The sequence below is a fragment of the Anser anser genome, assembly GCF_964211835.1.
Source record: "Anser anser genome assembly, chromosome: 6".
Classification (NCBI taxonomy): Eukaryota; Metazoa; Chordata; class Aves; order Anseriformes; family Anatidae; genus Anser; species Anser anser.
The window spans coordinates 195,477-221,803 of NC_139726.1; the positions used below are offsets into that span (position 1 = coordinate 195,477).

Sequence of the window (26,327 nt, forward strand, 5' to 3'; positions counted from 1 at the left end):
CAGGGGAACTGCTGCTGTGAGCCTGGAGCACCTCCTGCCCTCCTGCTGCACTGACCTTGGTGGTTGTAGGGCTGCTTCTCACTCCTCGCTCTCCCAGCTGCCGTTGTGCAGTTTTTTTTAATGTTTGTTTTTTTTTTTTTTTCCCTTTCTTAAATTTGCTCTCACAGAGGTGCAGACAATGTTGCTCGCTGGCTCTGCTCTGGGCATTGGTGGCTCCCTTTGGAGCCGGCTGGAACTGGCCCTTTTCTGACATGGGGCAGCTTCTGGACTCTTCTCAGAGAGGCCTGCAGCCTTCTGCTTCAAAAATGTTTCAGTGTAAACCCAATGCTAACACACATGCAAAATTATAACAGACAGAAAGTACTTGGGCTTCAACTTCTAACAGAAATAACATGTTTCGAACTTAAAAGAAAAAATAAGACTCTTTTCCTCCTTTCTGAATGAAATAAGCAATTGGTATCAATGCCCACATGCTTACGACTTGTAATTACAAATGAAAATCAAAAAAAATGCAGCTGTTGATATAATTGTCTACTAGATTTAAATGATTACCTAGTTTTTTGTAACTGTCTGAGAGAAGTTCTTGCTGATGTAGATGGCTGAAGTTTTGTGTATGTATATTAGTATATTTTCTTGACTTTGTGTCGTTGTGAGATAGGCCAGCTTTATGCTCCTGTCAGTGGGATGCTGTAGAAAAAAGAGTAAGGAGGTCTATTTTTATGTATTTTTTTCTTAAGAGAAGAAAGGCTTTGATGCCTAAAAAGGAAAAGAAAAAAACCAAAACATTTGACTGTAGCTTTTTTTAATATGTGGGAAATTATACATATTTGGTCAACTAAATTTGTCTATCAGTGTATCTGAAGAAAATATCCACAAGCTTTGTATTCAGTATATGTTTAATTCTAGAGAAGATATTTTTAAAAGCTGTACTTGCAAAATTTCACTGGTTCTTCCAGGAGGTCTTCCGGGGGGGGTGTTGGTGTGGGGTGTATTGGAAAACCAAGGCAATGTCAGATACTTGCTGGTGTGGCAAGTAGTGTTCTCCTCAAATGTTTGTATTCCACAGATTGCATCTGTTACACGCTGTATAGCAAATAGAAAAAATATCAGCTGTGTGTTTACATGGGAAAAAAATTCAGGGAAGAAGGCAATCCAAGTGCTGAAAAACTATTTTTAGTTTTAATTTTTCAGTGACATGTATTGATTTTGTGTTTAAATGGAGATGCTTCTGAATTCTCATTGCATGAATAGAATTTGAAATGCTTGTGCGAAAGAGCGTCAGTAACGGAATGAAATAAGTGTCTGTATAAATGAAATTGAAAAGGCCCATTGATTTCAGTGAGGATGGAATTCTATTTGCATTTTAACAGAAAGATTCCTTTGACTTATTGTGTACATCAAAGGGGAACATATTGTAATATACCCACAGTTTAGTAAGGGTGAAATCAATGCACATACTTAAACAACTGATTTTAACCAAAGAGTGTGATTACATAACATTTGCCTTAAAGTATTCTTGTTTTAATGGCTTCATATTTGGGTATGTGAGATAATTACAGAGTTTTCAGTGTACTCAAAATATTTTATAGACCTGTTTTTTTGAGAAATTGTAATGTTCTGTTGGATGTGTCTTTGTCCTTGTAAAAGTTACTTGATGAAAGTATGATTCAGTTGATCATTAATTGTCTTCTGTTTGCAGCTTGCAAAACAGCAATGTCACAGAACTGAATGCATCACAGTAAGTATGCCATAGCAGTAAGCATTCTGATAATTTTCTGAAAAGCACAAATCATACTGAAAAAAGTAAAAATGTTATATACTCTGTGGTTTAGTGCCAGATTCTGCATCCGGGTCCTGATTCAGCAAGTCTTTTAGATTTTTAGTTCACATGTGTAATTACGTTTGTGACTTCAGTCTTAACCACTGGGTAGGTCTTTAATCAGTGCATGGTTGCACTTTAATAGCAAGTGATCACTTTTAGGTAGGAATGAAATATAAATTTGGTAGAGTGCAATTTTCGATGTCTGACTTTATGCGGTGTAGAGAACATTTAAAATGAATTGAGAGATTTTGCTAAGAGTTTTCATTCCAAAATCGATTTTAACAACCTAAAGAAATTATTTCGAATGCTCAGAGATCTAGTATAATAATTTGCAACATAGCGAGTATGAATTATCTTGTTTTATCAATAGATAGTTTATTGGACTTTTAGGAAATGAAGAATTTTGCATTCATATCAATTTACTTTTTTTTTTTTTTTCATGATTAGACATAAGCACTTTGTTTCCGTACTCCAGTCCTGTGCTTTAGGCAAAGGTAATGGTGAAAACTAAAATAGATAAAAAGACAGAAAGCCCAACTAGCAATGCTGAAGTGCAACTTCCAGGCACATCTTTTTACTTTAATTGTACTTACTGTCAGACATACAAAATAAGAGAAGGAAATCTGTATAGCTTTGAAATGTTTTTTTAGGTTTATAGTTTTGGTGCTCCTCAATTAACCATCAATTCTTCGTACATGTCTGTGGTAATACACCCTGAAAATTGAAAAGAAGGTAATTAACATTGTAAAAAAAATATTGTAAGTTATGTTCAATGATGAGGTATGTCACTAGATCCCAGACAATGTTGTACAGTACTGTGGAGTCTTACATTTCATTAGAGACCTTCAGGCACCCATCCTAGAGGCAACTATGATCAATAATTTTTAAATTTGCACTGACAACAAGGTAAGAAAAAAAGGCTCAATCAATAATTTTTAAATACAGATTAAAATAATTTTTAGGATTAAATTTAAAAGGCTCAGGCTTTCAAACTACTTCAAGTTTCATGCCTTCTGTACTTCATGCTTCAGAAAGAAGATACTAAAGGCACTATATGTGACTTGATACTGTATTGAGGAGAATACAGCATCTGAAGACTTCAGAGAATCAGTAAATTCATTTGGAGAGAGTAGATCTGTTAAATAGGAAGAAACGTGTTATTAAAGGTGGGAAAAAAAAGACATGAAACTTGCTACAATACAGTAGTATACTGCCTGCTCTTGTAGAGTAAGCTAGTTGTAATGAAAAAGCTTTATCTTCACAAAAAGCTGAAACCTGTGGTTTCTTTGTTAATGAGAACTTCTTTACTGAGGTGTACTGAAGATGGCACTTAACTCGAAGCCACAAATCTCAAACGAAAGACTATTATGTTCTCAGCTACCCTGTGTCTGAAGAAAGCTGTGGAACTTCCTAGAAGAAGCTTCCAGTTTTGCATGTTTGGGTTTGGGGAAGAAGTAGGATCTAATTAGTTCTTAAAACTACTGTTTTCTTGGGATTTAAAATTCTGAAATGGCTAGCTTTCTGTCTTATTTTAAAAAAGAATATGATACTTTTCCTTGAGAAGGAGATTCATCCCCATTGAAAGTACAGATACACATGACCATTGTTTGAGTTGAAAATTTATCTCTGACTTGTTGAACATTGAAGTGTTATTAGGGCCCTAATAATTTGGAAGTTGTTACACACAAGTGTAGACCCTGCTTAGAGGGACACCCATGGAATGAGATCTGCTAGATGGCTGCAGCTGAGCTCTATTACACTGTGAAACTGTTGAGATGAATACTAAATAATAATAAAAAATGCCGTAGTAGAATGAGAAGAATGCACCATAAATGGTGAAGTTGACATGAGTAAGGTTTTTTTTCTCTTTTTTTCTTTTTTTCTTTAAAGACGCAATTGGATAAGTAGAGGAGGAATTTTTACTTTGATCAATTTTCCTGTAGGCCTTAAAAATGCTCGGGAAATAATAGCCACATGTAGATCTGTTTCTCTAAACAAGCTTATTTTGAAGGCTGATCATTTGTACTAACTCAGTGTACCAGCTTATTCTGCTTGTCTTTTTATGCTTAACTGTAAGTTACTTAATCCTTTTGTGAAGAATGAAGAACATAAAATCTGTAAAGAAGAAAAAGCGTATCTTTAGTAATCTCTAACATTTTTATGAGTGCAGTCAGTTCTTTGGCTTGCAGAATATACTTTCTTTGTACGAAGTAATACAGTAACAACAGTGACATTCAAACAAAGAAATGGTGTATTTTTGAACTTCAGTGTGTATACTATTGCAAGAAATAAGTTGCTTGAGGGAGAGCTTGAAAAGATTGGAGAAAAATTCAAGTAGTATTTCCATGTACATTGTAAGCTTGTTTTTCCTCTTAGGCCATATTAAAAGTTCTTGAGGATACTAATTTCTGTCCCCACTTGTTGAATTCTTTTCATCCCTAACGATGGCTTACTTTATTGGAGCTTTGAATGGAAAAAAATAAAAGAATTCTCACAGTTCCACTTTATTTGTAGGAACAGAAATAATGGAGAATGTTGATACAGTACTTGAGATATGATATGGATAACACTATTAATTCTCTTTATAGTTTTAAGTAAACAATTAAAGACTATAACTAAACAAGTGGTTTAAGAGTAAAAAAAAAATCTGCTGAACAGAAGGCAGTGTAATGTTTAGAGTAAATGGGAAGGAAAGAAGAGTCCTCAATCTGAACAGTATCATGATGACGAGTTATTTTCATGGGTTATGTTTATATTGTCGTTATGGAAGTATTAGAGATGGTGAATGCAGCAGTTAGTAGAAGGGTCATTATGGGTGATATCTAACGTTTTGGTGTTTTTTGGGGGGAGTGAAAGAAAAAAAAGGATCGAAGAAGATGTTAAACGATTCCTAAATGATGCTATCTAAAGTAGGTAGAAGTAAGCACTTGGTAGGTTTTGAAAACCACCCAGTTTCTTTTCATGATAAGGATGTAGATATTGTCTTTGAGTTGTTAGCTAGGAGTATGAGGGTGAATTAGAACAAATTTGGAGTGGTTTTTTTTTTTTTTTTTCCCCTTTCTTAAACTTGCTCTCAACGAGGTGCAGACAACATTGCTCACTGGCTCAGCTCTGAGCATTGGTGGCTCCCTTTGGAGATGGCTGGAACTGGCCCTTTTCTGACATGGGGCCAGTCAGGACTTGTCAGAGACTTCTGGATTCTTCTCACAGAGGCCACTCCTGCAGCCACCTTGCTACCAAAACCTTTCCACATAAACCCAGTACACTTTCTTAGTGCAGTGCTATCTCCCAGATTTGGCAGTATTTAAGTACATTATTTTATCTGCCCCCTTAGCTCTTCTGCATTGGCGTCTTTGTAGCACATTGTCTCAAAGATGTGTTCCTCTGGTTTTCCGTTGGGTTTCATGTTCCCTGGTTTAGAACCTGTCTTAAATTTGGATGCAGTGTGGTGCCCTTATTCAGATTTGATTCTTGTCTCAAACACAGAGCAGCACTTCACTCCGTTTTTGAGCTAAGTCTGTTCCATGCAGTTGCCTCCTTGTATTGTATAGCTTGCCAGCCCACTTTACCACCACTAGAAAAACTGACTGATTAGCTAGTGATAATGAGATAAGTGGGGGAAGTTGAATGGTAGATAAGATAAGAAACACCTGAAATGTATATTGCTGGCAGATGTAGAATAGAACAAAATTTTTGGGGGGTGAGAGATGTGATATTAGAGCATCAGGTGAATTGCCGTAAGTCATAAAATAAACATTCTGGCTATGTATCCATGAGTATCTGATGTTCCTAGCGTTTGCAAGGCAAGCACAAAGGTAATGCCTGAATTGGTTCACCTTTATACTGCAGTCTACCTGAGTCCTAGTGTGATTTAGCTAGGGAAATTCTAGGGCGGTAGTATATTTGGCTGATGAAGAGACATTTTTTTCTATATGGGTTTTGAAAAATATTCTTGGCTTAAATTGAGGATATGCTTTGAGTATTAAAAGCAGCTTGAACAACAGTAAATGGTGGGCAGAGTGCAGGTAGATTGGCAGAGAAATACAACTAATACAATTTATGAAGTATCTGATGCTATTACTGATAGGATAGGAAGAGGTAAAGGCATAGGCAATGAGGAAAAAGGATAAGAGTTAACGTTGAGCTTGTATAATACACACTTTACAGAGATTGTGATATAAATTTTTATAAAGATGCTTGCAAGTTTTGTCTAGTGCTCAAATATTTTGCTCCCTTGTATTTAATACATTCAGGGTTTGTATGGCAGTAGTGGACATTTAGCTGTGAGATTTTGTGTGTGCATGTTACTCCTGTGGTCCAGTTTCACTGTAAAATCAAGTTGTGAATTTGGAGGTTTAAAAATAACTCTTGGAGAAGCAACATTTAACTGAATTTCCTGAAGACTCCAAAAGTTGCGATGAAGGAATACATTCACTAAAGTAGTCTTCTGACAGGTCAGCTGGTAGAATGTATATTATACTTCAGGAATGTTTGTGTGGGAGTAGTGTGTATAAATAACTAAATAAAAAACTGTTTTGTCTGAGTACCTGATTTTTGTATGAGTAAGGCAAGATTATCTTTCCTTATTATGTCCTAACTCTAACCTGGGTTTTTATTCTTTTTTTTTTTTTTTTTTTTAAATACCAGTTTGTGTATAGGTTAAAGAGATGTAGAACTGAAACAGACAAATGTAATTTTGTTGATTTCAGTGAAACTGATAGTTTATTCTGCACGGTGGTCTTGTTTAAAAAAAAGATCTTACTAGGCATGTTTTATTTTAAAAAATAAATAAATTTAGATTTTATGTATGTTATAAAAGCAGACATTTTAAAATCAGATTTTTAACTGCTTTTTAATTTTTTTAATACTTGAAGGATTTTTTTTTTCAAAAAATTATTTAAAAAACAAGTACAGCAACAGAAAAGACAATTTGGAGTTTTAATTTTGTTGTACAGTTCAGAGCAAGTAAAAATGGTACATTAGAGCACAGCTTAAACGCTATCGGTTTAATAAAGCGTGAGTTTAGAGCTTGTAGAGGGGTTATATATGATCTGGTTTAGACGTATTACAGAGGTGATATCAAGGTGAAAACAGACTTACGGAATGGTTGGAAATCATTGATATTCTGACTCTGAGGCTGTAAATGGCACTGTGACAGATGGAGTCTTTGTCAAGGAAGAAAAATGGCAGCTCTGGAACATCATAGATGTTTTTGCTGAGCGGCTCAGCACACAGGCTGTGACCTTCTAGTGTTCAGGAGTTCCTGGTGTGCTTTAGTAAATTGTCTTCTACTTTTATTCACTACAAGCAGATAAATAGTAGTCGTAATTCAGTACAATTTGGGATATTCCATAAGCTTGCTTTATTACAAGATTTTAAGTAATGTTTGAAGGTTGCATGCCAATTCTCCTTGAAGTCCCCAAAACAGCTTTTAACTACACATGTGTGTTAATAATTAAAGGCACATGTATCTGTGTGTGTGTATATACAACTGCTAGTACAGCACTCAATGTTAAAATAATATACAAACTGCGAATTTGTTGTAATATGTTTTTAAACCACAAAGAGAAACAGTAAACTCAACATTTTTAGTTTTTACATTCTGTTTGTAGTGTCTGTATCTATGATTTTCTTCAGTAAAATACAGAATTTTAAGATGTATTGGAGAAGCTCTTTCTGGTTAGTTTAGAGAAGACAAATACGGTTGATAAATTCCATCTCATTTGTGAGTTCATGCTTTTCTTCTTTGATTAAAAAAAAAAACAGGTATTTTTAGCAGTCGTCAGCATCTGATTCTCTGTATACTGCTGTTATGGTTTTGTCCATATTCTAATCTGCTTCGCTTAAATGTGTGGGGTTGCGTCAGTACCTACAGAATGAGGGCTCACCTTTATCTGTAGAGTAATTAATTAAAAATGTGCCAAATAGTGAAAGTTAGGTTTTGATATCCTATACTTAAGATACATGCACATTTGTCTAATGTAAACAGTTATATACCAGAATCATATATTTCGTATGTACAATAGATGTGGATGTCTTAGAATCTGTTCTCTCAGTCAATCACTTGGATTAAGATTGGTTTTTAACACTTCTCTATAATCTTAGCATCCATATGCGCTGGGTAGATACTAATAAATCTACTGATCTCAGTTGAAGTAGTATATAGTCTTGAGAGCCTGTAACATCTTGTAGAGGAAATGCTCAATTGGACAGCGAACCTGTATTATAGGGTAGTACGTTACTGTTAAAAGTGCAGGCATTACACAACTATAACCTGCCAGCAGTACTCTTTAGCCTACGGGACAATTGTTAAAATTATAGAAAGCCGTCACTGTTCATAACGGAAGAAAGTGACCTAGCACTTGTAAGGGTTAAGGTTATTCTATTCAAGTCTTTCTTTCAACCCCTGAAGGTTGTGCAGCCTTTGCTCCTGAAGATAAGCCCACTGTAGTTAACTGTGTTTCTATCTATTCAATTCCAGTCATTTTGAGACAGAGCATATTCGGCATTTTTGCAGAAAGACAGATGCTTTGTAATTGAAATTGAAGTACTTTTGGTAGTGTGTGATCCAAAATAGTCTTCATACGTCTTTTTATTAGAACATGATCATGCACAAATGAGAGTAAGACAGCCTCATACTATATATGCCTGGAAGTTTATATTAGATAAATGATAAATATATCTAATATATATTTATGTATGCTTCGTTGGGTTAAAAAATGGTTAGGTGGCCGGGCCCAAAGAGTCATGGTGAATGGAGCCAAATCCAGTCAGAGGCTGGTAGCTAGTGGTGTCCCCCAGGGCTCGGTACTGGGGCCAATTCTCTTCAGTGTCTACACCAATGATCTGGATGAGGAGTTTGAGCGCACCCTCAGTCGGTTTGCAGACAGCGCCAAGTTAGGAGTGAGTGTTGATATGCTCAAGGGTAGGAAGGCTCTGCAGAGGGATCTGGATAGGCTGCACCGATGGACCGAGGCCAGCTGTACGAAGTTCAACAAGGCCAAGTGCCGTTTTTTTTTTTTTTTTTTTGCACCTGGGGCACAACAGTCCCATGCACGCTACAGACTGAAGAGTGGCTGGAAAGCTGCCAGTCGAAAAGGGACGTGGGGTATCGGTGGAAAATAGTTCAATATGAGCCAACAGTATGCTCAGGTGGCCAAGAAGGCAAATATCGTTCTGGCTTGTATCAGGAATAGTGTGGTCGGCAGGACTAGGGAATTGATTTTCCCACCTGTCAGCTCTGAGGCCACACGTCGAGTACAGCATTCAGCTCTGGGACCCGCAATATAAGAAGAATTCTTAGAATGAGTCCAGAGGAGGGCCATGAAGATGATCAAGGGGCTGGAGCACCTCTCCTACAAAGACAGGCTGAGAGAGTTGGGGTTCTTCAGCCTGGAGAAGAGAAGGTGCCGGGGAGACCTTACAGTGTCTTTTCAATACCTAAAGGGGGCCTACAGGAAAGCTTGGGAGGGATTCTTAATCAAAGAGTGTAGTGATAGGACTAGGGGGAATGGTTTTAAACTGAAAGAAATTTAGATTAGACATGAGAAAGAAGTTCTTTACTCTGAGGGTAGTGAGGCACTGGGACAGGTTGCCCAGAGAAGCTGTGGATGTCCCATGCCAGAAGAGTTCAAGGCCAGGTTGGATGGGGCTTTGGGCAACCTGGTCTAGTGGGGAGGTGTCCCTGTCCATGGCAAGGGGGGATCGGAATTACATTATCTTTCAAGTTCTTTCCAAGCCTAACTATTCTGTGATGCTGTGTTTCAGTATTTATCTTGTAGAGCTGTGTATCTTCAGAAGTGAGAGAAATGGAAGGAAAAGTAATGCTACGTTTTATATTCTTTCTGCTCACAAAGCTCTCAATGACATAAATGCTTGTTAACTTTTAAAGAACTGGAGCCCATGTGAAGAGTAGAGTGCTTAAACTTCTATGTTTTCAGCTACTTACCGTGTTCATTACGTCAGCTGTCCTGAAGCTGTTCTTCTTGGAATGCATGATGATGATTTGATATGACTAGCTCCAGGGATGGTTAAGTCCGTTTTCAGACACTTCATTATTTCTTCTCAATTTTTTAGTGGTGTCTTGTGCATTTTTGTTTGTTTTTGGTGTTTTGATGGCCAGCTTATGTATAAAATGATTTGTTTAATGCTCTCAAGATAAAACAAGAAAATAAATTACAAGTTACTTTCATTTATTCCAAAGGAGCAGTTTTGGTATACTAAAAATGACTATAGTTGGCTGTTTGTCTTTATGGAATTAGAGTTTTGGAATGTTTGTATTTTGTTTTTCATATTTTTTCAACTACCTACCAAACAAAGCAGCAAACTGGTTTTGTTTTTGTTTTTTTACTGCGTGTTGATATGACATTGGAGCTAACTTTATAGTGGCAGTATGGGAACAGTATTTTATTTATAGCATTTCAGTTAAAAAACAACAACTGAGAGAAGTGGGAAAAAAAAAACACTGGAGCATATTATTGATTTCAGTAGTTTTTAGTTGAACTCAAAACAGTCTTGATAATGATGGAGCTAGTGGTGTAAACAGATTGCTTTTTACCTATGAAGTATAGGGCAGCTTGTATCCCACAAAACCAAAATATGATAGCATTTAGATACATATAGAGAAAAATACCTTTTGTAATGTTTTAGTCTTTTTGTGGTCAGCACTGAATAAGTAATTGCATTCACCATTCATGTTTTTATGCACTAACATGTTTTGCATAACAGATATGTACAGTTTATGCTTATATGTACTGCTATTGATTTTGCTGGATTGTTTTACTTCGTTTTGTGATAATTTTTCATGTTGATGCAAAAGAATCGAATCTCTATTCATGTCAGAATTCTAACTTCTGTTCATGTTTATCCATTAGATCAATACAGAAAAGATTTTTTAATAATGTGTGTTATTCCTTGTATTAACTGGTATACAACTCTAGACGTGGAAGTATAGTTTATGTTCCAAGTGACACCCAATTTTCATTAGATACTCCAACAGTTCTACAGAGAAGTAAAACTCCTTTGTCTCCTTAGCACTCATTGTTAATGCACCCTTGAAAGAAAAATCAATGTTGAGAGAACCCATGCAATAAGTTAAGAAATAAATTTTGTAAAATGGAAAGTTTTGCCCATAATGGTAACAAAATGTTTTACAGTATTGCTGTAGTTGAGCAGCGAAACCGGGAGGACAAGGTAGTGAAAGGTCGAGGAAAAACGAGAGGACGAACAAACGATGCAAAAAGAAAATGACGCTGAGGTCTTGGTTTAATACATATGTATTCCAGGTTGATGGCTGATTTCATTAGCAAATCTCATTGTTATGCAATGTCTGTTCTTCTGCAGCAAAATGAATATTGTATTCTCAGAGGCTTTGTGTGTGTGTGTGTGTGTGATGCTGTGGTGATAGATAAATTAAAGAATATGTATTTTTAGTTATTCCAATCTATTAAAATTTACAAAAAACACCCTTATATTTTAAAGTAGTTTTATATTTCAGTTTTCCAATAACCCGATAATGGTTATTTTAATGGAGAATAGCAGTGTTCTCTCCCCTCCCCTTTCTCTGTGCGTTTCTTTGCCATGTTTGTAACCTATGTGATCTTTTCCTGAAAATAACTAAATAACAGTTAATACTAAGCTTACCATGTCAAAAAAAGAAAAAGTTTAACTGTTGTTCTCTGTACTGCTTTTTTAAAGTATCTGATAGTAACATATGGAACATTGAAATAAACATAATCTCGGTAAAATCTCAGCAGACATGATTCTTAATATTTTTCAGTATATTCCATAAAAATATTAAAATGAAAAACTGTGCTTATCATAAGATGAATCAGCTGTAATATGAAATGACATGGTTTAGTATACTGGAGGACAACAGGATCCTTAAGATGTATGCTTTAGTTTCTTTTGGTAGTGAACAAGCTACTCTGTATCTTTAATAAGACCTTTTGATACACACTATGCAAAAGGAGGAAGCAGGTGAGAAGGCATTGGCGCAGGAAAATTAAAATACACTGAGATAATTTAATTCAGGTATTTATGTGCTTACAGAATTTATTCTGTATGTAGCTTTGTGGGGTCAAAGTTTAGCAGAAAATCTATGAAATGCTACTGAATTAGAATTGGGGAATTTTGAATAGTTTTGTGACTAGTTCTGGGTAACGAACTATCATGAAGAAGGCTTTTGGGCACCGTAGTAATGTAAAGAATAGACTGCAGTTTCCTGTTTGCCTTTTTTTTTTTTTTGAGTGCCTTTTATATGCATTTGAGCAATTCTGTTCTTATTTATTTATTTATTTAAGAGATATTTAATAATGATATAATATGGCTGGCTCTTTCTCAGTGGTAGTTCAGTAACCACTGTGTTTATTCCAATTCCAAGATACAGTTTTAGAAATCAGATTGCTAGATGAAGTGTCTGCGTGTTCAGTAAATAATGAGAATGGAATGGTACTTTAAATGAAGCAAAATCATGAGCAATAGACTGTGTGTGACCGGAATATGGAGGAGGTGTAGAACAAAGAGAAAGTTGCTACCCTTCCTTTCCCCTTGGGAAGGGGAACCTCTTCCTGACCCTTTGCCTTGGTAGGGCTGTAACCAGCGTAAGAATGCATCAGCTGATGGGTTTTAAAAGATCGTTTGGTGTGTTTTTTCTTGGTGGTAAGAAACTAATTGAAATGAGATGATGATCCGTCTCCTGCTGCATCTTGATGTTTGCCATTGTAGAGAACAATGTCAACGTCTGGTGTTACCCTGTGTAATAACGGCACCCAAGTGTACTTTTCTGCAGTAGCATAGGTGGGGAACAATGATGTGGAGGCTTGTGAATGCGGTCAGAATCTAACTCCTAGGACTTGCTTTGGTATGCGATAATGTGAATGGCTCTTTGGTGTAAAATGTGGTTGAGACTTGGCACAGGACAGGTAGGATGAGGAAAGGTTTCGTCTCCCTTCTTTCTGTAGCTTAGTTGGAGATTACTTTCATTAGCTCATTATGTTTTCTTGAGGAGGAAGATGATTTAGAAGTTCTGGTGCCACGCCCCAGAAAGCGATTTCTGAAAGTATGAATTGTCCTGTTTGCCCTGTTGTGTGTATTACTCATCCATGCTACTGTCAAAGGATTCTGGCTAAAATTGCCAGAAGCAAAACATAGACCAATACTGTATGTGGAACTTTCAGAAATTAATTTATAGATTTAGTGCATTACAAAGATGACTGCAGGGAGTTCCTGTTCTCCAAAGCTATTGCTGCAGGTTGAATTCACAGATGATACTGAATTTAGGTGTTGTTTCTATGTTGATAAACATCCACTGTTTTAAATATGCTTTTGTTGTAAAGTTATCTGTAATTTTTGCAGTGATTTTGGTATCCAGGGTATGATGCAAAATGCAGGTCTCTGGCTTTGTTGGCATTCAGTATAGGTTGTGTAGAGATTACCTGTTCTTCTTTCAGGTGAGCGTAAGCAACATTAATGGCATAACTGTTTTTACTTTTCATTATCAAAGGGTAAACTATGGTGTTTTAAATCAAAACTTGTGTTGAAATACTGCTACTAGAATGATACAGGTAGTTATAGATAGACTCATATTTCTTTTGGAGTTGATATTTGTTTGATACAGTTTTGAGATGATTCTTGTAGTTTGTAGCAGTACAATTTCTAACTTTTTGAAGTCTCTTTGACAGGAGACATAGCTTCCATGAAAGGAGACATGGTTCTGCAAGAAGTTCTTAATAGTACTTATTAAAACAAACAAAATACCCAAACAAACAAAAAACAGCAACAGGATTTTGTATTCTCTTTATGACCATAGAATTAATTCCTGTTCTGTGTGTGTGTGTGTATATATATATATAAGAAAAAAAAAATATTTGTATTTTGTATTTGTATTTTGTATTTGTAGCTAGAATGTGCTGCATAAAAAATAATAATATTTTTTAAATTTCCCAGGAAGACAGTAGCTCTTCAGTTGAGCTCCACAGAGTGATGATGTGCCATTTTACAAAGTCAGGCACTAATGCATATTTAAGACATAGCTACGTTTCAGTATCCTGTTCTGCTCTTCAATAAACCTGATAGTTTGGTTTTGGAGTCGAAGTGTGGACAAGTATTTTAGTAGCCCATAGAATTCTTGAGGACACTGCTGAGTTGTCATTCTTGCTCTATTTCTGACTAATGGGGCTAGTGGTTGTTGTTCTGTATATGTAGTTTCTACCTGTAGTTTCTGCTATAATTTCTATGAGTCTAATTAAAACTGGAGTTCAGAAAATAAATACAGACCTTCCGTTTAGCTGATTTCAATGTTATATTTTGTCTCTCTTTCCTCCATTGTTATCTCAAAGCAAAACAGCTGTTCCATACTAAATATTTTTCACGTGATGAGCAATTCGGGTTGATACAATTTTAGAAAAATGATCTTCTGTAAGGTAGTGTTTGAACATGCAGAACCTACGTGATTCTCACTGAGTCATGCGAGACTCAAATTCACTGAGGCTGTTTTTCTGGAGTGGATAATAAATCCCTGACTGGGACTTCAAATCAGTATCTCTTAAGTCTTGCTGTGAGAGCCTGCTTGCTGTGATATTAGTACCAAACGTACCTCAATTAAATACAATATATATTGCTTTTTAAAAGTATTTTAAGACTACTGGTAAGAGTTCTGTTGGTACTCGTACTCCTTGTCTTTACAGAAGGCTTTTCTCTCTTGGATTTTTACTCTTCCTTCAGAAATGCTGTACACTGTTTGACAAGACCACTTTTTTGCAACGTGGATAACAGTAGGAGACTGTTAAACTGATGTTTTGCTGTAGTGTTTCACTTAAGGGAATGAATTATTTAAGTAGGAAATAATGTCTGTGATCATTAAGTCTGTAACAAGTATGGCTCACGGAAGTCCTGCATTAGATATTGTTTTGGTTGAAGAGATCCGTGTTGTTAATATGTCTTACTTTGGGAGGTTGTGATGGCAGAATAACTGCTTCATTGGCTCAAGTTACATTCAGCAGCAGTATTTGCTGTTACAGTTGCACTCTTTCATAGTTGATGATCTTCCCAGAAATGCTTTTTGTCGGCTTTTCTTTTCATAGCTTTTCTTTGATCTTTTCTTGAGCGTATTTTTAACATCATTATTAGAAACTTCTTGCTTGTTCTGTTCCTGGCTTTGTTTCCTCAGACATGTTACATTGCTGTTTCCCCTAGTTTTTCGTTCATGCTGCAAAGAGGGAAAAATAATTAATTTTCAGTTTTGTGCATTTCCTCAGGTATATAAATAATCTTCTATCTTACAGCATGCTACCATTCAGGCCCTTGTGCTGTTGTTCTAGGGCACTTCAGCAGTTTTAGTTGCATCCACCTGCTGTACAATAAATTGACTCGATTTATCCCTTAAATAAGTTCTGTCTCCTGTCAGTTGGCCCAATAGTTTATTCCAGTTGCTGAGGGATAACAAGCCATTTCTTCCATTTCTTTCATTAGTCAAGGTGGTTTTGGGTGGGTGGGTGTCGTTTGTTTGTTTGGGGTGGAGCTGTGTTTTTTATTTATTTATTTTCCCTAGTATCCTAGGCCCACTTCAGTTCCACTGTGAAAATCTTTTTTTTTTTTTTTTTTAAACTGAAGATTCTTGAAGTTACTTTTTTTTGAAAGATTCTGGGTAGGGAACCCCCCCGATCATTGTAATATGCGTAGTCCATGTGTGCTGAATTTTTGGGGGGAGGCAGCTTAGAAAAAAAGGCATTAAGTTACTTTTCTTTCAAAATTGTATTCAGTAAGTTAATTTTGATAATTTCTCAATATTATTAGCAGATTTTACTTTACATTTTTTTTGGAGATCAGTGCTTAAGTGCTTACACAGTGATTCGCATTTGTTTTTCTCAGTTTCAGATTTTTCTAGTTGTGATTCGGGTTATCATTTCAGAGCATTTTCTCATACCGAAACAACTTTGTGAGGAGGTTTTATTGCATGCATATGTGTACATAAGGACAATTTAAGGGAAAATAAATTGCAACTTTGGCTTGGCTTAGAAAAGAAAACAATGAAGTACAGCATTGACAGCTATCTAATATTGCAGAAAAACATTGTTTCGTGATTCAGAGTTATTTTTACATTTTCTGATGCCGTGTCAACTCATGTAATTAAAATACAGACGCACATTTTATTAAAACTGTATATTTCACCTAGGCTGATTTTTGCTTCTGTGAGCATGCGTGTTTACTGTTGATCCAAGTGCTCCACCTGCCTTTCAGTTTGTTTACCAGGAAATCAAGATGTGTAAACTGCAGGAAGTACTATTTGACCCTCTCCGACAGTATCTCATTACAATAATTGCTAATCTCTGAGTGAGACAGCCATGTTTTGTGTGCAACACAGAGGGAGGTTGTGGTAGATTATAGATGCTTCTTGAAGTACAGCTTTGTAAATGCTTGCTTGCATTTTGTTTTCAGGGTAGCTTTTGACAATAGACATCTGACAACCTTTGGGCTCAGCAAAGCTGCACAATAGCAAAGAGCACAATAGCTTGTGTTCTTTCTTCCTTCCGTGACCGAGGGGAAAATAAAACAACAACAAAAAAACCTACGGCTTGTTTTGGAGTGCTGTCATTGCTCTGTAGCGACAGGATAATGGCTACTTCCTGATTAAATCACTCTCCACAGTAAGCTGTTAATATTCTGTATCTGTTCTTCTGTAATGCCAAGTTTTCAGTGCTTTTCTTCTGTGCTCCCCCCCCCCCCCCCAAGTTACTAGTTTGAAATTTTTATAGATTGAAGAAAGAATATTTAGAGTTGTAACTTAAAAATTTTCAGTATAAGACAACTACTGCTGTTTTGTAATGCTTATCTGACAGTAGCGATGAGAAAATACACCTCGTTTGCATGAGATTTTAAAAAGAAAAAGCATTAAAGTCTGTTTAGGTGTTGGAAAAATAACCGGCATTAACTTTGAAAAATCCCAACATTCATTGGACAGAGACATAAAACGCGTATGTGTCATGCATGTTCATAGTTTATTTTTATCATCTGCAGAAGTGTTTCATGTCTAACATAAACCTAGTTTTTGAATAAAACAACCTTTTGGTCTCCTTTTTCGATTGTATAAGAAATGTTTTACTGTTCTGCATTTATTAGAACTGACGGGTTCTTTTTCCTTCAAGTAATTCCTCTTTTTTTTGCTGATGAGGACTAGGTGGGTGTGTGACAGCTTTCACTCAGTGTACAGGTCTGGTTTTATTTTGCTTTGGAGTATTTGTCTAAGAGACTTCATATTGTAAAGTGATAGTTACAGTACACTTGTGTTATTCTGCTTTGTTAAGTGGGTCAAAATGATTTTAGGGCCGGTCTTATTTTATACTAGTGTTAATGGCATAGAAGTTTTCACAGAGTTGTAGGTACTGTGGTAAACATTCTGAAGTTCTATATTAAAAATATGAATTCCTGTTTTTGTTTTTTTTCATCAAAGTTTAGAAGGGCGCTAAGGCAAATTTTGCAGTTGCAGAATACGATCCAAAATAATATTGCGCTCTCGATACTAAAGATTTCTTGTCCATCAAAACATGCCATATCATCCTCCATAGGGTTTGCACTCCTGTGGTGCCTAGACAGCTTTTTTTTTTTGTACCCCTGGACAGTTCTTCCGATGTCCTACAATTCTGTTGTCGCAAAACCATCTCCCTTGTTTTTCCTAATCTCTTAGCGTTCTCTGTGACTATAGAGCCTCGTAAATGTAAAGCATGGTGTCTCATGGCTGAATTTGTTGGCTCAAAGCTTCATGCTTCCTTTCTGGACAAAACTGGATTCCTGTGGGACAGGAGGGACAGCCCTGATGGCTGCTGGAGCTGCTGGCTCGTGGGCTGCCTTTCTGTGTAGAGGGAAGTACAGGGAACAGACACTCTCAGACAGGGATAGAGTTGCTCGTGCTATGTGTGGAAGGACAGATCCTGATCTGGGCTGCAGCCATAGGCCCTGGCCACCTTTTGTTGCCATCCTATTGAAGTGAGTGCTGTGTGGCAGGAGTTGGTGCTGCTTTGGCTGCGTTCTGCCCTATCCCTGAAAAAGAGCTGCAGTCTTACCTGTTATTCCGATGTGTCCATGATGTCCTGGCTTACATTTACAGTGTGCCTTCAAATTGTGAAAGAATGGTTTATGGGAATACTGTGTATCATTATTTATCTTTAAGTGATTGCCAAGCTTTGCCAAGAAACAACAGCTGATACAGCTCAAATGGTCTTCTGTATTTTAACTCTTTAATAATGGAGGAAAATTGAATGTTTAGCATTCGTATTTGTTAGGTGCCTGAAATCTAGTACTTTTCTTTTTGTAGATGGCAATATAGGTGGTTTACCGTCTTCTCCGGTATGTAGAGACAAAAATGTGATCTGTCAGGGTTTTTGTTTCTAGCCACTTCCTTTAAGTGTGTAAATAGCATGAAAATGTCAGATTTGCATCTGCATAATTTGTAGGAATAGTGTTGTGATTGGGGCTGGTAAGGGTAGTCCACTGACATGGTAATAGCTGCTGTGGCTTCTGTTGAGGCTTGTTTTTGTTTCTTTGTACTTTAAGAACCCGTTATTACTCCTTCTAGTTATTCTGTTTAGGTAAACTTGAGTGGGCTTGTTTTTGCTTAAATGTTTAAATGCATTTCAAGATCTTAGTGCCTTAAAAGTGGAAGAAACGGTGAAAAAATAACCAAAGGGTGACATTTTGGAAATGAGGGTGGATACCAATGATGAAGTGTATTTAAATATATATATGAATTTGTATTACAGAGTACTTCCTTCTAAAACTGGTTCTGGAATCCTGAAGAACTACGTGCACGGAACAACATGTAAATGCAGATACCATTTCTCTGCGTCTCAGCCTTGCTGCCTCAGTCTGTTAGTGGGAACCTTTGCATTCCTGTTAGATGACACCAAAGGTGCTTTAAGTGTGCAAATTTGAGGAATTAGCATGCCTCAGTGATAATTTTATTAGTCAAGGTGCCAAAACTCACCTGATGACATGAGAAGCGTATACATTTCATCACTGTCATGTGGAAAAGGGGTAAAATTATTCTGTAACTTGCATTGCAGAACTGAAGGTACAATTTTGAATTTTGTGCTTGCATGCTCTCTTAGTAATGAAATTTGGTGATATTCTAAAACAAAGTCAAAGCCGTTGCAAGGCCTAAGGCTGTTCAAAAGATTTGATTGTGTTTCTGCAACTCTGACTTGGTATATGAGAACTCATCAGAGAATGCTGGTTGTTTTAGTTTTAGCAGTTTTTAAGGGATAAAGTATCTTGCCCTTCCTGTTTGTTTGACTACATGATGTATTGTGTAGTCTGTAAGTTTTGGACTGCAGGACAAAAGGTATCCTGTTCTGTGTCTTTATTCTTTGAAAGATTTACGGAGAAGCATCGACAAATTTATCCGTTTTGTTTACTTTGACTTCTGTGGAGTTCACATACACTAATAGATACCTGAGTTTGCAGTGCAAAGCATTATTTCTTCCCAGAAGTATTGAGTTGTGGGGACTTCTTTTCCTTACGTTATGTATTTGGATTTCTCTGCCCACTCATTTTCCAAACATGAAGCAGAAGAATACCAGGTGGGCAAAATATGGTGCTTGTGGTGAGTTTTTTTGAAAGCTTTTCTGTATGTGTGTGTTAGAGCAGATGCGTAGTTTTCATGAAGTTATCCTTTGTGTTAGTGTCTTTTATCATTCTTCAGAGATGATAAGCAAGGTTCAGTTAGGGGAATATATATATATAGTGTGTATATATATATATATACACTAAAGAAAGTTCAAGTTTAGAGTAATATTCTCTAATCAATGGCTTATGTATATAACTGTTGATTATTAATTGATTTAAAAAGCAGATTAACTTCCAGCCTGCATAGATTGCTTTTCTGTCTTTTATCCTGCTCATTTGGTGCTAATAGGTAGTTGTTAAGAGGATTTATTTAAACACAATTGAACTGAAAGGTGTTTTTTTGTTTTTGTTTTTTACAGTTCTAGGACTTACAAGCTTAACTCTCTTCTAATAATTTTTAGGAAACAAAAACTAATGTCTCATTCATGTTTATTCAAAATAATATTTTGAGAAGGTAGTGTTTGCCAGCTCTCCCCTTTTCTCCTGATATCTAGAACTTGTTTTGGAGTGTTAGTCTAAAAGTTCCAGATCCAAATATTTTCTGGTATCGAAGCTCAAAACATTGCATCTTTTTGTCTCTAAAACTAATGTAACAAATAAGGAAAGATATCTCAGGATATAGATGTGTGGAATCATCCTGTGTGTAAGGATAATTGAACATTGTGGTGTGATAAGCAGTGCAACTGAATGGTAAGACATGGTCTCATAATTGTTGAGACTTGGAATTTTATTTTGCAAAAGAAGTACATTGCTCTTTTAACGATGAGGACAGAGACATTTTGCTGTGCAAAATGTGAGAGAACCGACAAGTTCTAAAAAATGACTGTCAAAAATAACCAAAAATCATAGCCATATAAACACACATGGGCATCTAATGGTTTTCAATAACTGAGTTCAATTGAATTCATGAAGAAAGTGGAAAGCTCTCCAAAATTCTCTTGTGTTTCCTACCCCTTCATGCCTTTTTTTGTTCACAGAGCTGACAATGGAAAACACTTTGTACAGTTGTGAGGGCAGGCATTTTTAAAATGTAAATGTAAAATACTACTGTAATCATTTGATAATAGGCTTTCAGGACTCATTGCAAGAATTCTAAATTTGCTTAATCTCTTGAAGGTGTGCTTAAATTAGCCGTTATTTGAACTGCATTCAGCTGAGCATAACGATGCAAAATTTGGATATTCTAACTGGGCGATAGTTTAAACTCATTTCTACTTGCATGAAAAGTTACAAAATACTTAGTTTTGGTCAAGTGTCTATAACATTTAGAATTAAGTCTCTAGGCTTCAGTGAGTCAATTCCTTGTTTATTCGAGAAGTTTTTTTGTTCTAAGACAATCAGGTTAATTTGAAGTTCTTTGGAGAAAGAAGAGCCAGTTGTTTTATCGTCACAGTCCTTGGACAGCTTCTGTGTGAATATTGTCAGATAAAATTGAATAATTTTTTCTTTTTCTTCTTTTCCAAGCTGTTTTGTCTTTAGTAGTCAAATATGAAATGGCTACTAATAATCTGCCTTAGCAGCTGAAACTGCAGGAAACTATCATTGCTTATTCAAGTTTGCTTCATCTTGATAAATCGAACATATGGATAAAAAGCCAAGCAAATCCAGGAAAGATTTTTATGGGTTGAGCTCTGTGATGAGCTATGGAGAGTTGCTCAGGCCCTCTCAGGTCATGCCATATGGTGGGTGATCACAAGCCCTGCACAGTCATCATTCGGGCTTGTGGACCCCCTTGCCTGCCCCCCCCCCCCCCCCCCCCCGCCCCGCACTAGCTGGGCTATGACCTTCCTTTTCTGTAGCTGCTGCTCTAGCTCTGGCTGAGTGTGGTTGGTGCTCCTCTCACTGTAGACAACAGGTGTAGGCACGTGTAGGCAGGAGACAAGTAGTAGACACTGACTGCTATAGCTGATCCAGGCAAAAGGCTCCAGATGTTAGCCGTTGTTGCCAGCAGCAAGCCACCAGAAGTTGCTGAAGAATGATTCCCAAAGAAATCTCTCCCAGAAGTTCTCTAAAGAAACCTGGTTAACTGCTGCAACAACTCCTGTGCATCTGTCAGCTGTCCCTGTTTGCTGCATTCTGTCATAGGCAATGGTCAAAAAGCTGTAATAGGCTTTATGGAGTCCAATTATGTATGTGATTTTTTCACTTCTCTTCAATTTCATTTAAAAATGGGTTATTTTGTAATTAGTGCTCCTTCCACTTATTACTTATCTACTGTTACACGCAAGAAATTCTACTTTATTCTAACCGAGATACAATTTTCATTTTTAAACTGTTATTTCCTCCTTTATTTCTTTCTGCCTTGTCCGGAAAGATACAGTGGACAAAGTCATAAGGCAGCGCTGTCCTAAAACCCTGGTATGTCAGCTACTGTTAGGTGTTAATAGTTAAAAGTTAATTGTCGTCCTTCCCTCTAACCACACTCAATGATAGCATTTACCGGCTAAAAATACTGGCTGCAGGATACTCTTATTTCATCAGTCCTGAACAAAACTCGTTGGAATGCCCCATGAATGGATTAGGTGACTTTGGAAGTATGGTATTCATTCTCACTTAAAATCAGGAGTAGGGACTTGGATGGGAAGAGTGATTCCTCTGTTTTTTGCAGTATAAACTGTATTCAGGTTTTCTCTACTGAAGTGTAAAATATTGGAGGAAATATCAGAATGCAGGATGTAGAGGAAAGATGAACTTTTTCGTTAGGCGTCTGCAAAATACTACTCATCAGTCCTGTTTCTCTGCTTCTATTAATATTTTTTAACCTGAGACCTTCGCGTTCATAGTACTGGGAGCAACACACAGTTGAATTTGTAAGAGATGAAATGTAATTCTTTGAGTCCCTACCATAAATTATGATACCGTGTCAAGGAATGCCTTGTAAATTCCCCCGTGTCAGAGTTACTTTACGGAGAAGCAGGCTTCCTCTAGGAAGGAAGCCCATAGGAATACATGCATATTCATAGATTTAAATCAAAGTTACCTGGTTTGTAAAAAGCAATGAAACAAGTGTTGTCTATAGGTCTTGCCAAGAAGAGAAGTAATGCATTGTTTTTTTAAGCTTAGTTTCCAAAATCACCTGATTTTCATGTTACTGGATAAATTGGGCACACATTTATTGTTTAGTTCAAAATTAGAGGAACTACTATACTTGATACCATATTTTTTAATGCATACAATAAAAAGGAGTAAAAAACAGGCTTACAAATGCCTGAAATGCTACAAGTGATCTTTATGCTTGTTCATCTTAACATTCTGATTTCTGCAGTGATCCCCAGAAACACAATTTTTGTTGGGTAGAGCTAATTAATAACTTTTTATTTTTAAGAAAACAAAACCAAAACACAAAACCACAAAAAAAAACAGACCAGACCATGCTTAGCGAACTTGCTCACTTGGAATTTATTTTCTGTGGTTCTTCAACACTTACTTTCTGTTGTTCACACTACTCTAGACATAGGATTTTTGATGTTGATACCTGTTAGCTCTCTATTTCAGGTCTATCCTGAGAAAGAATCTTTTGTTATATATTTAGAAAATGTAATGTGTATCAGTTCAGAAATATTGAATAATAGTTTAATTTTGAAAATTAGTTACATATACAGTTTGCTCAATGCCTTCACAGACTTTAGTATAAAACGCTATCAACTTCTCTTCTGCAAAACAAGATACCATAACACTAGAATCTAATGCAGAAGAACAGATTATCTAAGTCTCACAATCAGGATTAAAAAAAAAGGTTATGTGAGGAATGGAACATTGCCTTCTTTACACATAACCTGAAAATGTGATTTTAATCTGCTTAAGGTGAACTGTCTTACACAAAAATACAGTCCTTAAAAAGTGATGTTCATCCCAAGTCAGTATAAAATGCTGAAATACTGCTGTGGTTCCTTTTTTTTGTTTTTTTTTTTTTCCCTCCTTGGAACAAAGAGGTTTGTGGAACATCAGTTCTGAAATGATGGATTTCTTTTTTATTTTTATGACAGCTTCTGCAGTCCTGACAAGGTTGAGATTCTGCATCCAGTTAAGGTGGTGCCAATATTTACTTGCTTTTTCAAATCTGCATAGCAATGTTGAAATACAAACGTGTCAATGCCTATCATCTCTATTTCTTCTCTGTGATCCTAAACGTTGTCTCCTCAGAACTTCCACGTATCATCCTCCTCCTAGTATCTAAAGCATGAGTGCGAATTTTCCTAAGCTGGAAAGGTTGTACAGCTGCTCATTTGGCAGAAGTAAATTATATGATGAGTCCTTTTCTTGTCACCTGATTGAGTTTACCTTGTCATAGTCTAAATGTATAAAAGATGGAGTAAAAACAAATGCATTTTTGAAATGACATATTTTATTCAGAATCTATTTTAAATGCCCATTGTATGTTACCAAAATAATGGAATGGCCGCTGATTCCCTGTTAAGTTTCCATTTTCACTGAGCCAGATCTCACTCATTTAGGCCAATCTGAGGGAGCTGCATTTGCATTTAGGTTGTTTTTAGTATGTTGACTTAGGTGGATAAGGGCTGTTAAAACAAATGTTTGCAGAATTGTGATGTGGTATATTTGTGTTATTACAATTATCATTGCTGCTGTGGATTCTTATGCTGTAAACAGTGAGTTGTTACATCAGTGATCGAATTTGGCCTGATACTAGGGGGGAGCTGTAAAGGCTTCAGAGCATAATACAGAAATGCAGCATGTGCCTTGCACAGCGTAGCTATCTAACAATAATACATTAAGGTTATTTATGGAGTTTCTTTGTGGTTGATATGCTACTGAAGAAACATAAGCCAAACTTGCTGTTAGTTCACTAAAGATAAAATTGTTACAGTGTTTTCTGCCCTTAGTTTTATGTGAATTGCATAAAGAAAATTATCAAAAGTCACGTAATTACACTGAAGATGTCTTTAAGATTTGTACAGCATTCAAGACGTGAAGTGAATCTCATTAATTTTATCAGCAGTTTCATTTGAGTTTAAAGACCTCAGGTGTCTAAAACACAGTAGTAGTAGTAGTAGACTGCACATTACGAGTTTTGTGACTAGACCTTGTCATTAGAACTGGGAGCATCACTGGGTGCCTTCTGCATCTGCAGCTTGTATATAATGCACTGCACCCATTCCTGTAGCCGCTACTCTTCCTTCTCTGAGCGTCTTCGGTCAGGGTGGTACTTTGTTGTATTTTTTGGCATACCACTGCTTTTATATTTTTGCTTGTCTTTGGTTCTGTGTCCTTTGTGACATGGTAGTGCAGAACCCACAGGTGCTGCTTGGCATGCTTGTTCACCCTCTGGCCAGCACTCTGACTCTGCATTGACCCTCTTTGCGCTGACCTGTTAGGACAATGCCCAACTACAAAGGGTAAGAGTTAGATTTTCAATTTTAGTTCATAAAATGGAGCTACATTTCAAATTTGTGATGAACTTGGCTGTGCTGGAGTGTCTGTTCTGAAAGACACTGATGTGCTTCCCTTAAACAGCTGTAAAATCTTTAAGCATTAAAGCACATATCTTGGCTCTAGAAATAGCCATGGACTGCAAAATAACCAAATACCTTGCTCTGTTGGCAAGATAACACTGAATGCTGTGGGAGTCTGCTCCTGGTTGCTGTCAAATAGTTGTTATGAATTTCACTTGGACGTTGAAGAAGTCCAAAGGATATTTTCACTTTTGCACCTTCACCTTCTTGACTGTGTTCAAGGTAATAGTTAAAATAACGAAGTAATATATAAGTGTGTAGAGGCTAAACCGGAAGTTTTAGGTGTGTGCATCTACTTTTTGGATGTTTTTCAAGACTAGATTCATAGTATTTGGGCATCCCAACTAATGTTGACAGGATACTATTATATCGATGATCACATCCATTCAAGGAAGTTACTTCTTAATACATACTTAAGAGACTATATATTTTTTCCTATGCTAGTGTACATTTCAGCAGAGGTCTTGAGCATAGAATTGGTAGATAATTCAGTTTTGAAAAATTTCAGCTCATTAAATATGAAAATTATTTAGTTGGTGCTTCCCATAGTAGAACTTCAGCTATGTTTAGTATTCCGTGTTTATGAAACGTTGTATTTATCTGTAATGTTTTTCCTGTTCCTTTTTTTAATCAGATTTGTTTTTTCTAGTGAAAAGCTGCACATGCTTCCTTCCTTTTTTGTTCCTTTCTTTAGAGAGATTGTCTTCTGTTTTCACTGAGTAAAGTTGCATTCATAAGTATTATTCACCATGGTGAACTTTGGGAAAATAACTGGAATTTCAAGCAAGGCATTTAGAAGGACTGACACAAATCACTACATGTGGAAGAGAATAATAAAAAAAAAAAATCCAGTTTTACTTAGTTTCTCGTTTACAAATATAAGGGTTTAAAAAGCAGTCATGAAACTTTACCATAAGTATTGACTGGCAAAATACACTAAAATGTAATAAATGTTTAATATATGCTCTCAAGCTTAAAAAGAATACAGATCTGTTGCAGCTGGTATGAGCTCTTTAGCCATAGAACATATTAGGTCTACAGTGTAATTATTGCTGATCCTGATTAATGACTCTCAGGGATTATCTTTTTTGGTTTCAACCATCTGCTGTGGTTTAGAGTAATAAACTAACTAAACATAAATAAGATTTGACTTAATGTGAAAGCAAAAATACGTGTATCTAGGAAGAGTTTCATTTCTTCATCTCAAAATTTAACAAATACCAGTATTCTATTTATTCTATTTGAACTTAAAACAGAAACGTAGCTGAATTAAAGGTTGAAATTGCAATCCCTAAAGAAAACACCTCCCCATCAAACAAGAGAGTCTCCCTCCACCCCAAATCCAAAAAAAACACAACAGTATAAAAAACCAAAACCCTACAAACTAATACCAAACATTAAAAGAACAGTTT

At 36.3% G+C, this 26,327-nt stretch overlaps 1 protein-coding gene across 19 annotated transcripts in view; it reads left to right on the forward strand.

The window, feature by feature from the left end:
• BAZ2B (bromodomain adjacent to zinc finger domain 2B) overlaps positions 1 to 26,327 on the forward strand; it is a 142,785-nt gene that overhangs the window by 41,540 nt on the left and 74,918 nt on the right. For 2 of the 19 annotated variants that reach the window (XM_083841639.1, XM_083841630.1), the window contains exon 2: positions 1,700 to 1,738. The exons of 14 other annotated variants lie outside the window; for them this stretch is intronic. In XM_083841639.1, the coding sequence (XP_083697765.1) occupies positions 1,729 to 1,738 (10 nt within the window). In that variant the 5' untranslated portion in view covers positions 1,700 to 1,728. Of the gene's footprint in view, positions 1 to 1,699; positions 1,739 to 16,285; positions 16,468 to 23,427; positions 23,471 to 23,493; positions 24,799 to 26,327 lie in introns of those variants that run through there. 3 more of the 19 variants (XM_083841625.1, XM_083841626.1, XM_083841624.1) reach the window with 3 other exon arrangements.